Genomic DNA, 17,356 nt, shown 5'->3' on the forward strand with positions numbered 1-17,356 from the left:
GAAGTACTGTACTCACATTCCCATTGCAGTCCACTAACTGACACAGAGGGGGAAGTCTGACTGCAGGCAGGGGTCTCAAAAAGGGAAGCCAGTGTGGTCTCTTTATGGTTATTAATTGAATTTGTTATTTACATGATTTACTCCTGCTTTCATTTCACTACATTAATGAAGGCAGACCACCAGAATATTTAATGGACCTGACTTAGATTAGTACTCTTCCTCAAAATCTTTTTTATTTCTCATATTTAAATTTCCCTTTAATAAGTTAAAGTTAGTCTGTCGGTTGTTTGAATAATACAGCATGTGCTGTAAGATACTCAACAGCAGTGCTAATGTTTGCAATGTGCCATCTGTTGGAATGGAAAATAAAATGCTTAATGCATTAAAAAGTAATGTTAAGTATTATAAATGAACTGAAAAAGCCCATCTTTCAAATGGACAAAAAATGTGTTACTTGATATAGAAATACAAACCGGAACATGTACAGTATTTGTTATTATGCCTGGCTCTTTCATAACCTTAAAGCCTGAAGAACAGAAACTGTCCCCATGTTTACACTGCTGAAAGTGTGACGACCAGCTCCTTGACCTGACATCAAGGGTGAGGCTGCTGCCCTGACACCACTGCAGAAGCAAGTACACCTCTTATCATTAATGGTGATCAGGGTTATGGTGGTGGCAAATGTATCTATATTTCATTTAAAGATCATCTATAAAATGCCAAATTTGCCCTGAGGACAAATAAAGTTCTCTCTCTCTCAATCTATCTAATGACAGAGCTGGAGCCGTGCTTGAATAACTGGTGTTTTTAAGTAGCCCCCATTTGAGAGTGTATGCTTGTGCTAAAGTGGGAACAATGGACCGGCACAAGGGTTGGTTCCTGCCTCGGATGCAGTTCTACTCCCCCATGACCTTCACCTGGTGGGTTTCTTATTGTTATTTTATTATTCAAGTGATCGATAGTTGTGAATTTAATTGCTGGTCAAACTTAAGTATCAATTGCAGTAACAGCACTGAGAAACCTTTGAAAGTCAGTTGATGGTCAGGGTCTCTTTTTACTTTTATTACATGCTATAGCTGAGCTCAACTCCACTCCAGCTTTCTACCTCTTGCCACAAAGGAGACAGAAAGCAATCAGTATGAGCCGAGAAACTGTATCTCAGGGCAGAGGTACAGAGCTGAATTATTAAAAGAATTTGCCAGCGAAATATGAGAGCACCCGAAGCCACGCTTACACATGATACTGTTTTCTCCAGTAGGTGAGCATCCACCTTCTCTACATGATAAGCAATATCAGTGTCATCAACTGGCATTTTAAAAGTAATTTTTTCAGTCACACACATTCTGAACTCAGTTTTTTCATTAAATAAGCAGAACTTTTATTTGGAGTTCAACCAAACAAAAAAAACTACATACTGTAATTAAACACCATGAAAACTAATGTTTTTAAACCTGTTATTTTTTTCTTTAAAATGGCAAAGAAATATTGAATCTTACATACAGATATCCAAGTATAAACTATATGAAGTATTGGCTAATACCTCTTTTTACTGTTTTATCAGAAATACAAGCGGGGATGACTAGAAGAATTAGAAATAGTAAATATATTCCTAGTAAACTGTTGCAGAATTGTTTGAACATACACATAGGATAACTAGATCTGTTTGCTGCACTCCTAATTTTAACACATATTCTTCATTACCTTCAACAGCCATGCAGTAGGAAGAAACAAGGAAACAAGAGTCTGCGCCCCCCTTCGCACAGCACTGTGACTCTTGCACTCCCAGCCACCTCCAGTGTTACAAAATGCCACCTGAACCAAAGTTGCATTGTTTCCACTTTCCACTAGACACACTCCCCAGTCTGAACCACCTCCTTAGTAGACATGAGGTGATGCATTTAATTTAATTCATATTTCTGTACAGGCCTCGCGATGCAACACACTCTGTGAACATCAGACAGTAAAATATAATATTATTTAAAGAAAAAACAGGCACTAAAAACAAGACAGCTGCATGATATGAAACTGAATGTGAAAGGACGCTTGGCTCTATCACTCATCCTGCACTCTTCTCTAAACTCCCCAGCTGTTTCAAACTGTCCAAAAGCTAAAAAAACCGCCTGTCCTTTTAATGAAATACGCACAGTTTGAACTTAACATAACTTTCAACAGACTGATACCATCAACAGACTCCAGAAATTAATAACATTTTACAAGATCGTGTGATCACTTTAATGTTCTTACATTAGCACTTGCATTAAAACTCTGCAAATCCGGTCCTCTGTTGTTCACCACCATCAATGACTTGATGATTCTGCTCTTCGTATTCATTCCTGCTCCTCGTTACCCTAAAAAACAAAAAACTGACGCTGAGCATTGTGTGGATGGTGATATCACCTTATTTACATACACTAGCCAAACTTTGGGAATGACAAACCAAATGTAAATGTTTAGAAATAATCATTATACTATGGTTTTATTGAATTTTGTAATTATATTTGCAAACATCGGACACAAGACAGGAACAATTCCTGGATGGGGTACCAGTCCATCACTGGGTGAAGAGACATAAGCACACAGGTCAGGTCAGGTCAGGTCTGGTTGGGAAGCATGCACTGGTATAACGCTTTCTGCACCTGTCACATGACAAAACTGCCTCTGGGTTCCAGTTGGTAAGCCCCCCAGACAGACACACAGTTCAGTCCCACCCTCCACCCTCGAGGTATGGGCCTCTAACTCCTGTAAATGTACAGTTAACTTAATAGACTTGCCTCTGGCGTCAGAAAGCATTCAAATGGGATTAAAGAGGTGTTTTGTGCAATCAAATAGTTCTTCTCCATGATTGGACCTAAACTGAACTTTCTCTTATATTTCAAGAAAGAGTTGGCTTTCTTGGGAGTCTTTTCAGGAGATGATAATTTAATCAGCTTTAATTGCCCATAGTGGTTTATCTGAACCTGGTAATAGTTGTTTTTTCCATCAGAAGGAACTGGTTCTCTAACTCTTTATTGCTAGAAAAGATGTCTGCTGATGCAAAGCTTAGAATAGACATCTACACTCACTTCATTTATGGTGGCTTGATTAAAAAATATTCTCCTGTCCGCACTCGCTCCAGCATCCTTCATGTGCACCTTGCATTCTTTTGAAGGACTGGACTTTACAGAAGACATCCAGGATATTCTCAGCTATAAGCTGGTTTCTACTTCTGACGTCTGCCACCTTTAGAGGGCAGCTAAAGTCTCAAGCCTAGAACTGCACCCTAGATATAGGGCAGTCTCCATTATAATTGGAGGAGGTGATGTTTCTTGTTGCATTCTTGAAAGTGTATGACTTTAAAGTTTTGGAATATATTTGGTTTGTGGCATTGTACACGTAGGCTAGCTAAGCCACAAAGCAAATAAGCAAACAGAGATTAGTAAATGACATAAGCAAAGTGTTTCAAGTTATGAGTATCACAAATGTTCCTATAAAATAAATTCTGCACAAGAGAAAACACAAGGAAACAGCTGGAAGTCATTAAGGGAAGATTTCACACAAATGTTACAATTTTTTCTTAATGCAAAGAATTATAGACACATGGAATAAATTACCAAATAGTGTAATACAGAGTAGGACTTTAGGGACCTTCCAATTGTAACTTGATGTAATTGTGGACAATGGAGACAAGAAGGATGGAGGCGCTTATTCAGCTGAATCTCCTGTTCTCTACATAATTGTTCTAATTTTCTACAATTGTATTTACAATGACCAGGCCAAGACAAAGTAATTGAGAATCTGTACAATACAATCAAGATATCGCTCTGTTATTATGTCGGGTGGCACGGTGGCTCAGTAGTAGCACTGCTGTCTTGCAGTAAGGAAACCCGGGTTCACTTCCTGGGTCCTCCCTGTGTGGAGTTGGCATGTCCTCCCCGTGTCTGCGTGGGTTTCCTCCGGGTGCTCCGGTTTCCTCCCACAATTCAAAAACATGACAGGTTAGGTGCATTGGCGATCCTAAATTGTCCCTAGTGTGTGTGTGTGCACTACGGTGGGCTAGCGCCCTGCCTGGGGTTTGTTCCTGCCTTGTGCCCTGTGTTGGCTGGGATTGGCTCCAGCAGACCCCCATGACCCTGTGTTAGGAAATAGCGGTTAAATAATGGATGGATGTTATTATGTCAACAGATGTATACAAGATGGTGGTCCACAAGAAGGGCGTCTCATAATTAACATAAACAATACATGAAAAATTGTAAACTTAATCAAAATTTAAAAGAAAGCAAAACAATGACAGAAATATACACAGCTAGTGCAAAAGTATGCTGAAGAAAGCCTAACAGAAATTAAAAACAGAATATGATCATAGCATTGTTGGTCCAGTAATAAATTTCGAGTTGCTGTTATGTGCTGATTTTATCCTGAGTGACCAGAAGGGACGTGGTCCCTGTTTGACTTTGCCCTCATTTCTGGGGTCCAAAAAAGGGTATTAATTGTGCTGCATTTAAATCCTTCCAAGGTGTACCTGTTGTGGACTGGAAGTCCCAAGCACTACCAAAGAACGTAGTCCCAAACACTTTCACTAGAGGGGCATATCATCTCAAAACCCTGGCTGGTAATAAGGGCAAGGATTTATTCTTCATAAAAAGTATTCCAAACACAATGAAGCTCAGAGGAGCACAAAGCCAAAACAAAACTGTCTGAAACAAAGGCAATCAAAGTCAAACAAAATCCCAACACAGAATCCAAATAGAGTGGCCAATAAAACAGCCAGAGGGTCAAAATTTCCAAATTACATACAAAGGCACAAGCACAGCAAAACACAATTAACTCACCGCTCCTGAGCACGTTCACAAAGACTGTGGAAGTCCTGCTGGATTTATAGGGCAGAGGGCAGTTCCTGGCGGTAATTGGCACCTGTTGGAGGACCACCCACAAAACACATGGAACATAACAAAGGCAGCATATATACACAGACAAAAATAAATAGGAAGAAATCTTCACATAATCAACATAAAAAAAATCAAAAATGAATAAAAGAGACATGTCATGTCATTGTGCCTATCCTGCTTAATCCAAACCAGGGTTGCGGCGGAGGACTTTGGGCTGGAGCCTGTCCCAGCTAGCACAGGATTCAAGGCAGGAACACACACTGGACAGGGCATCAGAACAAAAGAGACAACAAGCATGAATTTGAAGCCCAGCCAGAAGAAGAGACCCTGGCTGTGACATGACAGTACCCTTGGCATCAGTCCCTCTAAAAGTCTGACCATTTTAAATATGTCATGTTGTATTTGAAAGATTTGGTACTGAAGGCCTGCATCTTGTGTTAACACCAATTATGTTATTTTTATTTTTTTTAAATATTTATTTTATTAATTTTATTGGAATCCATGCAAAGCAATCAAGTTTTTACAAAAAGAAGAATTGAGTTAAGAACAGATCGATCCCCACCCCTGAGAGAGAGAGCAAGCCAAACGGCGTAAAATTTATGCCTTGTAAAAATACCTAAATTAATAAATTCTCTGTGCTTCATGAACTTATTTTAAAATATTACTGATTAGATCCTGCCATGTTTTGAAAAAGTCTGTACGGATCCTCTAACTGAGTATTTGATTTTTTCCAATTTCAAATAATATAACACATCGGTTTCCCACTGACTTAAAAGAGGAGAGTTTGGATTTTTCTAGTTTAGCAGAATAAGTCTGCGTGCCAAGAGTGTAGTGAATGCAATCACAATTTGTTTGTCCTTCTCCACTTTAAGCCCCTCTGGAAGAACCCCAAACACAGCTGTTAATGGGTTAGGAGGGATTGCGAGTCCAAGGCTGTCTGAGAGGTAATTAAAAGTTTTTGTCCAGAATAATGTTAATTTGGTGCAGGCCCAGAACATGTGACCCAGTGAGGCTGGAACTTGATTGCAACGTTCGCAGGTTGGATCATGCCCTGGAAACATTTTGGAGAGTTTTAGTCGAGACAGATGTGCTCGATATATAATTTTGAGTTGTATAATTGTATGCTTTGCGCATATGGAGCTCGAGTGAATTCTCTGCATTGCTACTTTCCACTCCTTTTCTGATATATTAATTGAGAGATCTTTTTCCCAGTGTCCTCGTGGATCTTTGAAAGGGAGGGATTGTAAAATGATTTTATATATTGTAGAGATGGAGTCTTAATCTTTAAGATTGAGCAATATTTTTTCCAGCATGGATGAGGAAAATCTGCAAGGTTCTGTTTAACAAAGTTCCTGATTTGAAGATAGTGAAAGAAATGTGAAGCTGGAATGTTAAATTTGGACTGTAATTGTTCATAGGATGCAAAGACGTTGTCTATATAAAGATCTCTAAGTAGGTTAATCCCAAATTTTTTCCAGATATTAAAAACTGCATATGTTTGTGAGGGTTGAAAGAGGTGGTTCTCTTGCAGGGGTGCCACAGAAAGAAGCTTCTCCATCTTAAAATGCTTTCTAAAACAATAACAATTATGTTATTTTTATTTTAAACCTCAGTGTAATTTCTTTGCACAGTGTTCTTCTTGTTTCTGTCTCCTTTTCTTAACCTGCTATCATCTGTGGAGTCTGATATTGCTCATGTTTTAGTCCGCTGGTTTCCTAACAGCACATATTTCAATACTTTATTAGTACTGTTTACACTCAGCGGTACAAGGCACATTGTAGACTTTTATGTATTGCTGTATGTGGATCTCTCAAAATGAACTCAGTAATAATTGTTATTGCTAGCTGAATGAACATTTTAAACCCATTTATTGAGAATGTCCACATGCAGTGTGCTGCCATATAGAGCTTCATGGCAGATGAGTATGACAAATGGAAGAAGGGAAGCAATTATTTTTTTGGTAACAGAAGAAATGAGATTCAAATGTGTTATTTTTACAAGATTAAAGTATTAGAAGAGGAGGACTGCAATACACAATGTGTCATTTTTTTGTTGGAAGGGCAAAGAAACCTCATGGAGTAGCTTATATACCATGGGAATTAATAAGCTTCTGTCTTTTTAATATCTACTGTTCCTTTTACAGTTTGTGCTGTACAGAGTATTGTGGCCAGATGAGTACATTATTGTTCTTAGGAAAGCTTTTCTTGGCAGTGTTTCCATTTTCTGTGTGTCTAAATGCTAATGGTTTGAGTAAATAAGAATTATTTACAGGGTCGTCGATTTGCTCTTCTTTTTCAGCCATTGGGCTCCAACTGAAGCTCGAACTTATGGAAGGCTTGTTTTGGACGGCCACTAAACAGGTGAGGTTATTTCCTCTTGAAAAACACGACTGTGAAACTGTGTAACCCTTAACTACACACACCATTTCTCATCTCAGAAGTACTTGCGAGGTATACTTTATGCACTAGTGTTAAAGTGGCTATTTATATTATAAAATATTGCAATAATTTTAAATTGTACTTGTTTTTAATGTAATTTAATACCATATTACTGAAAGGTATAACAAAGTCTAGGACTATCTGAAAATAAACCTGAACCACTTTTCCAGTGCTCATTCATCACCTGTCACACTTTCATCCACTGCAGGATTTGCACGTGTCATATTTAATTTCAGTTGTTGAATGTTCTTTTCAGACAAAAGTCATTGCAAAAAAAACATCTCATCATTGTAATACATACAAAAGTACCAAATGCACCATATGGAACTTGTGACTGTGAATCCAATCATAAAACCGGCTGGGGGCACACTGGAGGGAAACCACTGCGACACTGTACTTGAAGTGAATCAAGAGAAGGATAGATGACAGATGCTGCCAGTAGGTTCAAATAAAAGGACACTGGATATAAATAACTGAGATTGGTGTGCAAAATGCACCAGCGTGAGTAGTTAAGGGTTAAATGAAAGAGGTTCTGGCTTGGCTAGGTATTCTAAGTTGCCCCAGTATCTCATCTAGCTATGTTTTGAAAAGCCAGAAGCACTTCTGCTTCAACCGCATGACTTTTTAAATAAATGGAAACTGGAAGACCTGGTATTTATTCTGTGAAGCACACATAAAATCGAGATTTAGCTCCTTGAGTTAGCTTAGTTTTACAACTGAGACTCAATCGGTTCTGGTTAAGAACCCAATGGGACACAAGAGGAGAAATCTTTGAAAAAGAGAAGGAAAAAGCAAACGAACTGAACAAATGCATTACCTAAGCATTTGTAAAGGAGGAAACAAATGGAATGCTCCGTGTACAAGCAACCTCTGAGTTCACAGATTTTAAAATAGAAGAGTCAGACGTGCTTCATGCCCTCAGTGTGCTGAATACTAATAAATAAGACAAATGAAATCCCTGGACCTGATTGGATTTTACAGGTTGTACTGAAAAAAATAAAGATATAATTTATACACTTTTATTAGCCATATTTGAGTACTCATTTGAGAAGGGAGAAATACCTGACAACTGGAAAGTTGCAAATGTAGCTGCAATGTCCAAAAGGGGAACAGAATGGATCCTGGTAGTTACAGACCAATAAGTCTTACTTTTGTGCCATTCAAAGTTAGAGAAACTTTAATAAGAATTTACCTATATGAAAATAACATCCTAAATAACACCCAGTTTATGAGAGGAAGATCTTACCAAACCATGCAACTGAACATGCGACTGAAGTAGTTGACAAAACTCAAGCATACAACATAATCTGCTTCATCTTTCTGGTTAACCAGAAGGGAACACAGAGAACAGATAAGAGGAGAATGCACATGTGGAGTGAGTTCAGTGGTGTCCCTCAGGGGTTTTCTCTTGCACCGTTACTTTCTCTGATTTATACTATTGATATTGATTTTGGTGTAGTTAGTAAACATGTGAATTACAGAGGAAAGGCCCTGAAAGTGCACGTAGTGCAAGAGATCGTAAATATTTTTAAATTACTCGATTACCTGTTTTGAACAGGTACTGTGGCTAAAGATGAAATAAGTGACTAAAACTTACATAATTTGAGTGAACATTTCGTTAAAAAAATAATAAAATAAAAAGCTTAAATCAGCTGATGAGTTAAATGTTAGCCAGATACTGACAGCTCTGTTTACATTTGATGGAGACAAAAGTGGTATCTGACACTTTCAAACCAAACGTTTAAACTTGCAGCAGACTAAAAAATTCACACCGTTGATAGGACAATGATTTATTTATTTTTTAGGTGGAGATCCCAGGAATGCATCCAGCCTTGGCCCGACACGCACACACTCCCTCACAGAGACAAAAAATAAACCGGTAATAAAACAGAAATTAAAGAATGTATTAAACAATAATAAATGAAATATATGAAACTACAATGATTACACCCCAGTTCCCCTTACGGCAATATACAACAAACACGAATTCAACAAAAACAAACCACTAACAAAAACCACACTCTATAAAGTCGGCAACTGATGAAATGAAATGATGGAGGTAGATAGTCCAGAGATTATCACGCTGTATATGAATGTAAAGGTCAGTCCGGCCGGTATTTATTGATAAGATGATGACATGTGAATGGGATCAGGAGTGCTCCTTTCTTCGCACGATGACAACAAAATCCTCAGACAATCCATACACCCAAAACAGGAGACAATCCAGGACAAAACAAGCATCCACAGGGAGCAAACGGGAAGGCAAACAGACAGGCAACTCCAGACACGAAACACAAAAGACTTTTTCTCTGCAGAACTGTCCCCGTTTTAAATATAAATGTCACACCGGCCTCCTTGTGCCCAGCAGCCCCTGCACCCCCAGCAGACCTCCAATCAGAGACACCGCAGGGACTGATGGGAGTTGAAGTTTCATTCCCCAGTAGCACCACTACAAACTTTAGTCAAATAAAACATATTTTTTATCAAAGAAGATTAAAGTTGAGGACATCTGATTAAGACAATTATAGAAAATTCTACTAAAGTTGAGTGTAATGGTGAAAGAGTTAAGAGCATGATGGCAAGGGGGAAAATCTCTGTAGTGCCCCCTTCCCTTGTGCTTATTTTGCTAAATGGTTAAGCCAGGGCTACTGACATTGAAAAAGTTATCTCTTTTTTTTTTTGCTTTCTTCCTCTGTTCATTGAGCTTGATTCTAATAATTTCCATCTTTTTATCACATCTTCTCTATAGATATGGCCTAACAGACATTATGAGTAAATGCGTGTGTGTGTGCGTGTGTGTCTGTGGACACAATAAGTCAAAAAGTAATCACTCAATCCAAATGACATTTGCCACAGAACTCGATTGATTCTGAGCAAAAACCTTTCCAGGAGAGCCTGTTCAAAAGATTTAACCGCAAATACCATATTTACATATATATGTACTTTGAGAGGGTCAAAAATTTCAATTTTGAGTTTTCAGCTGATTTACACATCTTATGCTTTCCCGAACATGATTTGACCACTTTTAAGGTGATGTCTGCGTGAGGTCTCTGTGTGTGTGTGTGTGTGTGTGTGTGTCGATATATGAGAGTGTGATGAAATGCATAAGGGTCCAGGGCATTGTGCGGTTTTTAAAATAAATAAAGTGTAGGTGCGAGAGCAATAGCATGACAGAGTGGCTCCAGAGTGCTGATGGGAAATCAGCTGGTCAGGTATTCATATGTGGATGGGCGTGGCAGACAGTTGCCTTTTTCGTGATCACTGCACCTATAGGATAGAAAAGGAATCCAACCAGGGGAAGAACAAAACAGACATAAGCTGAAAATGAAACCAAAGCCAGAACTGGGTGGGTGAGCCAGTGCCATGGAGAGGAGTCAGAGCGGTCAGTGGCCCAGCTAGAGAACAAGAGGAACAGCACTCCATGAGTAGCTCACTCTCCCTGATTACTATGGAGGAGCAATCAAGTGCTCTATGAGGTCCTACAGGTGCCAAAGGAAGTAACAGGACTAAGGAGGTCCAGCTCCAAGCGCCCCACTGGGTGCTGCCTGATGTGACTGGGAAAGGGACCTTGGCTGGTTGCTTGAGCTGGTAGGATGAGAAGAGAAAGATGCACTGGGATGTCAAAAGTGAACAGAAAGGAAAGGAACCCAATGTCTAGTTTTATGGTTGGTTTCAGGCAATGTATTTATTGCTGATTTTAACTTAATCTCAATATCACTGGACATTATCAACTTATTTATTGACTTATTATTTGAGGATCACTGCACTGTTGCACTTTGGGGCTTTGAATCCTTGACTGTGGTTAATACAAGCACTGTTACACTTTGCACCATACTCTTGCCTGTTATGTGTCCTTATTGCTCGGCTCATCTTGGTTCATGACTATTAGTGGTCCTAGGCGGAAAGGCGTGATGGCAACTGCAGCCAACCCAGAGAGTACGGATGTGATAACTCAAAAAGGAATCACTCATCACATAATTAAACTTGACATGGTCATTACCATAACAAAATGCTAGAAGGTAGCAGATTTGCTCCAGCAGATCTAATGATTTTACATTTTTGTGCACATTGGCTTAAGATATTTTACAGTTAAAAATCATTACTTTATGTAGGATAAGTCAGTCAGTCATTATCCAACCCACGCTATCCTAACACAGGGTCACAGGCATCTGCTGGAGCCAATCCCAGCCAACAAGGCAGGAAAGAAACCCCAGGCATGGCACCAAACCACCGTAGGACACATGCACATAGCAAACACAAGTTTTAGGACTGCCAATGCACCTAACTTGCATGTCTTTGGACTATGGGAGGAAACTGGAGCACCTGGAGGAAACTCCACACAGGGAGGACCCGGGAAGCGAACCCAGGTCTCCTTACTGTGAGGCAGCAGTAACTACCACTGCACCACCGTGCCGCCTGTAGGATAAGTCATAACACTAAATCTTTGAAAACAGTGTGAACACTAGGGGGCAACCCAGAGCCCCAGACGTCAGACAGAAGTGCAGACACACAGTCAAGAGCTTCAATAAAGTGATGTTTATTTGGTGAAAATACTTTATACAGGTCACAATCCTCCAAAACTCAGACTTCTTTCCAAAATAAATCCTCCATCTCTCTCCTCAAGACAAGCTTTGTCCACTTCTCCTGAATCAGTTCACCTGGATGAGGCCTGGTGGCTTCTTTTTTGCCAGACCCAGAAGTACGTCCGTTGTCAAATGACTACATCCTGGTAGCACTTTCAGGTCAGGGAGAACCTCTTTCTACACGTTAACCTTTCTTACAGCCCCCTCTGGTTGGATCTGCACACCCCAACTGGGCTGCTCACCAAGACTACATTTCCCAAGGTGCCCTGTGGAAGTATGAATGGGAAATCCACCTGAGGAAAGCTGACACCTAGCATAGTGAGGGATTAAATAGCCCCCAGAGACAGTCCTTCCCTGTCCCTCCATTTCTTTCCAGCCACGAAAGGTAATGCAGATAAACCCAGCTGGAACGCCTGTCCATCTGGGAAGGGAATCTTCCTCCCTCCTGGTCAGGATGCCAGTCTATCCATCTCAACATTTTCAATAATAAAACATGCTATTAAGAAATACAAATAGAATGAGATTTATGCAGTGAAAATAGGAAGTACAGTATTATATGAACTGAACTCAGGATTTAAGGCTGCTATATTTTCATCCTCCCAGATCCACCTACTGTAGGACACGCTGGAAAAAGTGATCTAAGTGTATATTTATATAAGTGTAAGATTTCAGTCAGGACCTTTCCTCACTTATATAATCTGCATGCCATTTTAATCAAAGTTTCAGGCTTTGCGTCTAAGCCTTACATCGCTGTGGGGCTTTCATGAGGCACTGAAAGCATGCATGACCCAGTGATTCTCAAGAGCAAAGATATGCCACGATAAGCAGATACATTATTCATTCATGCAAGACATGAAGTTTCAATGAACAGACTTTGATTTATGCTCAGATGCATGCAACCCGTGTTTATTAAAAGAAGCGGCGGACCTTTTATTTACTTTACTCAGAAATTAAAATGGATGTATAAAGAGGTACGGTGCTGCAATAATGCCATGAACTAAGAAGGACACAGATGATTGTTATGACAGGTCTGCCACATACGTGCATACAGCAAATAAAAACATTCATTTGGCAGACAGCACTTATTTCCTTTCTGTCCTTTGTGAAATCATGTATCCTGTAATATCCATAAGAAACAAAACACCCTTGTTACATCTTCATGGCAGCTCATCCATCTTGTGTATTTCTAAGATTTCATTTTGCTTCATCTTAGATATCCGGGGACAGCTCCAGACTAGCTGTGGTATTGTTTTGAATTCTTACAAAAAAATGTTCTTACAGCTTTCATCTCACTTTTTACCTTCATTTATAAAAATAGTACCACGCCGAGACATTTCAGGTACGTACGGCCAGCTGTTTAACCTGAGGTGGGGTTTATAAATACACTCTGTGTTACAGCTTTATTCCATCATGATGCCAGGAATAAGTGATGTGAAAACCGGCCTCAAGTTCATTTTTTCTCAAATTGTGTCAGGGCTCACAGGCAGCATCTCCCATTCCAAGCAGCAAAGTACGCAAAGTAGGAACAAACCTTGGAAAATAAGGTCACTTGTGACAGACAGCAGCACTCACTCGCATCAGGCTACTTTAAGGTGGCCAGTTAGCCTCATTCAGACATCCTTAGGAGATGGAAGAAAATGGGAGCACCCAGGGAAAGCTCAGGCAAGTAAGGGAAGATTGTGTGAACACCACACATATGGTGCTGAGGTCCTGGACATGTGATGGAGCAGCATGACCCCTCAAATACAGGCATGAATGCTACATGTAATATTATTGTGGTATATGTATAAATGACTGCGGTGGGCTGGCGTCCTGCCTGGGGTTTGTTTCCTGCCTTGTGCCCTGTGTTGGCTGGGATTGGCTCCAGCAGACCCCCCGTGACCCTGTAGTTAGGATATAGCGGGTTTGATAATGGATGGGATGGATATATAAATGATATATAAAAACTCCTCGTTACACAGTGGTGCAGAGGTCAGCACACTTGTGTGGAATTCAGATAAAATCAGTGCCTCCGTGGATTTGTCAGTAGCAACTCCAGTTTCTCTGCACATCTAAAATATACAATATATATTGTGATGCATGGTGTGCATGGGCGGGCATTCCTGGCTGGGCCAGGCTGGACTGAGGTTTCTTATTTAGATTGGAGGCCAGCACATTGGAGGAAAGGTGAGAACCGTCCTGCCTCGGCTAGGGTTCAGGCAGGAGATGTCCTTGCAAAAGTGACTGGGATGGACTGAAGATCCTTACCAGACCTTAAGGCCACTATGATGGAGAAACAGAGGGACTATCTGCTCCTCCGATATGTTAGATGGCAGCATCCCTGGGTTTCAGCACCCATATGGACACCCGCATGTCATGCTGGGAGCTGGAGTGCAGTGGAATAGCCCAATTGGGTTCCCTGGGTGCAGCCAGGGGGTGCTATGAGGATTCATGGCCCCCACTTTTGCAGACTTCTGCTTCACCTGAAAGTGCTTCCAGTGGGCTGTGCCAGAGCTTTAAAGAGAAACTGTATGCTTCTGTTTATGAGGAAGGAGTATAAATTGACTAATATCTACAAAAATCAACCTTCACTTTTTCTGTTTGCAGATTAAACGGAATGATTATTTTTGAACCAGTGGCCAAGTTACATTTGCTACAATAAGAAACATACTGCAGTTTATTCATAACATGAGGAGACTAGAAGAGGGACATATGTAAGGATGCAAAGTACAAACACAAGGCAATAAAAAACACAAAATATTAATCCAGGTCAGCTCAGTTTAATCCTCTCTGCTGCAGACGAAGGTGGACACTTATGAGTAATATTCTCTCCATGATTTCTTATCTAAAGAATTACCCAATAAAACATAGTTTGCTGCTTCCATAAGAGCTCAGTCCTTATCTAGTTTCAGGTTCTTTGGCACATGCCATGATAGCAGTGTTAATTTTCCTCATAGTTGTGTAAACTCACTTAACTCTCCGTAGCCCCTCTGTGAGGAATTGTATGTGTGTGTCACACACGGTTTGAGTCTGCTGTGTGAGTCTGACTTAATGAAAGGTTGGTGCCATTTTCCTACTGAATGTAGGAGGAGAAACTTATAACAGCTAAAGACTTATCCATCACACAGATTATTACTTTTAATTACTGGAATAGCAATGGCCAGAAATACATAAGTTAGTATGTTCACTGACCTTAACAAGACACTAGATGGCGATTTCCCTACAGCATAGCGGTGCCCTATTCCCACAGGGCACCATGGGATCAGGAGTTCGGCTTCACAGCCCTGCTAGGTACCGTGGGTGCCACCAGGACACACTGCAGGAGGACCTGGGGATTTTTACTTTCTGCTTAGTCTGGAAGTACTCCCAAGTCACAGGACGGAAGCCCCAAAGTACTTCAGGGCTGAAGAAAATGCAAGTTCTCCATCTGACCCAGAAATGCTGGAAAGTGACGTAGACCAAAGGACAGAAGTACTTCTGGGTCAAGGACTATTTAAAGGACTGCTGTGAACACAGCAAGTGAGTCGGAGTCAAGTGGAGGTGGACAAAACTTGCTGGGTGGTGTGGAGGAGAAATAGATAAAGAGAGATTATTATTGTATTTACTTGTGTTATTGTGGTTGTGGTGCTTGAGGGCACTATTCAAAGAATAAAAAGTATTAAAACATCTTCTTAGTGCTTTTACCTGGTGTCCTGAGTGTCAGTATGTTGGGTTTAAAAGGGCAACAGCGACCTCTAGCATCCACACCACAAAGTTACAAATAACTCGGGCCCAGAATCAAAGTGGCACTTGTCATTTAACTCTTGTCACCTCCGATGTTTGAAGTACTGTAATGGTGTATCTTGATTCCTCCAGGATTCTTGGAGACTTCTTCCCTGGCATACGCGGAACAACGTCGAGTGCACATTGTCTTTCACTGTCCAGATCCTTTTCCCACTCTCTTGGATTTGGTTGCTGTTATATTACAGTCAGGAGTTGTTCCCTCGCTTATGCTAATTGTCCTTTTTATTGTTATTTTTGTTGGTTTTGAATTATTTTTATATGTTTTTGTTCATTATGTTTATTTATTATTTGGTATTCATGTATTGTGTATTTTCTTAAGTTTCTTGCGTTCTGTGGTTGGAACCCCTAGGGGCGGGTCCACCTTGATGTTATTGCAGATGGGACTATCTATCATCTGCTTTTATATTCTGGTGGAAGAGATGGTCTCAGCAGTTCATCACTGAGAATTGCACAGACATCGCTGAGTGAGTACAGATCTGATTTTGTGGTTCTTCAACTTTGTTCTTGGGTTGCCTTTTTATGCATACCGTTTTCAAGATTATTGGACTTTTTTCTGTTTTTGCCATTTTTTCTGTTCTTTTTGTTTATACTAATAAATCCTTTATTTATAAAGATTATTTGTGGGCCTAGTCTTATCAAGCTAGAAGTTTAATTGGTTTATCCTCTACATTGAAGGACCTTGTTGTGCAGTGTTGAAAATTGTGAGTATTTTTTGAGCTTTTGAAAAGCCCCAGGCCAATGACTGCCTCTTGTGTTTGGGGGATCAGCTGCCAGGGGTGAGGCATATTTTACTGTCAGAATGGGTTAAGTCCTTGTCTGGCCTGTATAACTTTGAGGCCTTACTGTTTTTCACCATATTGTGCTGCTGCTTCACAACAGCTGCGTTGTAGAATTGTATGTGTTTAAATTGGATATGGGCTGTCTGATCTTGCAGTGAGCTTTTTTTTTTTTTGTCGCTTCCAAATTGAACTAGTGTTACATGATAAAAAGATTCTTTTTTCTTATCTCTTGAAAGGGAACTGGCAAATGTAAGTAGGTGTTGACTTTAATCTCGTTCCCTTCTTTACAAAAATGCAATTTTCTGTTAGGGAATCAGAATAAGGTCTAATTGAGTATCATAGTGTCATTTTAGCAGAGCATTCAGACCATCTACCTCATTAGAGGAGCTTATGTTATATCCTTAGCATGTAATAGTCTGGTCAATTGCATTATTTTAATCACATCATAGAATTGTTCATCCTTGTTTCTCCTCACACATTTATATAGAAGTCATTACTGTTTAGTGATTGCAATCAGAGTCCTCATTGCTGTCATGGCTTGATGACAGATTATTTCTCAGAGCACAGCTGGAAACTTTAGCCCATTAGCAACAAAGTGAACAGTACTGCATATTTCGCTTTACAATGCATTATCTGAAGACAACTTGAATCCCCTTTCACTATCCCATAGTATACTGATATTTTAGCCTTTGAACCATGACATGAACTGCAATGTTTTAATTTGTTAAACAGGCATGACAAGGAGGGTTTCTGGATTAATAGAGAACAAAATCTTATAGCACAAAAAAGAAATTGTGGGACAGAGAATGGAGAACCCTGGAACTGGTCTGACTGGTACAGTGTCCCACCTGGATCCCTATCAAGTCAAGCAATGTATGCAGCACATGTTCTACCTGGCCTGAAAGCAACTAGTATAGTCCACTTTCACA

At 40.1% G+C, this 17,356-nt stretch overlaps 1 protein-coding gene across 1 annotated transcript in view; it reads left to right on the forward strand.

Moving 5' to 3' along the window:
* The window catches only part of LOC120540210 (voltage-dependent calcium channel subunit alpha-2/delta-4-like), a 619,956-nt gene that overhangs the window by 538,229 nt on the left and 64,371 nt on the right, over positions 1–17,356 (forward strand). The window contains exon 27 of the mRNA XM_039770774.1: positions 7,164–7,225. Within this exon, the coding sequence (XP_039626708.1) occupies positions 7,164–7,225 (62 nt within the window). The remainder of the gene's footprint in view (positions 1–7,163; positions 7,226–17,356) is intronic.

Source organism: Polypterus senegalus, chromosome 12 (assembly GCF_016835505.1).
Source record: "Polypterus senegalus isolate Bchr_013 chromosome 12, ASM1683550v1, whole genome shotgun sequence".
In the NCBI taxonomy this organism is placed as follows: domain Eukaryota; kingdom Metazoa; phylum Chordata; class Cladistia; order Polypteriformes; family Polypteridae; genus Polypterus; species Polypterus senegalus.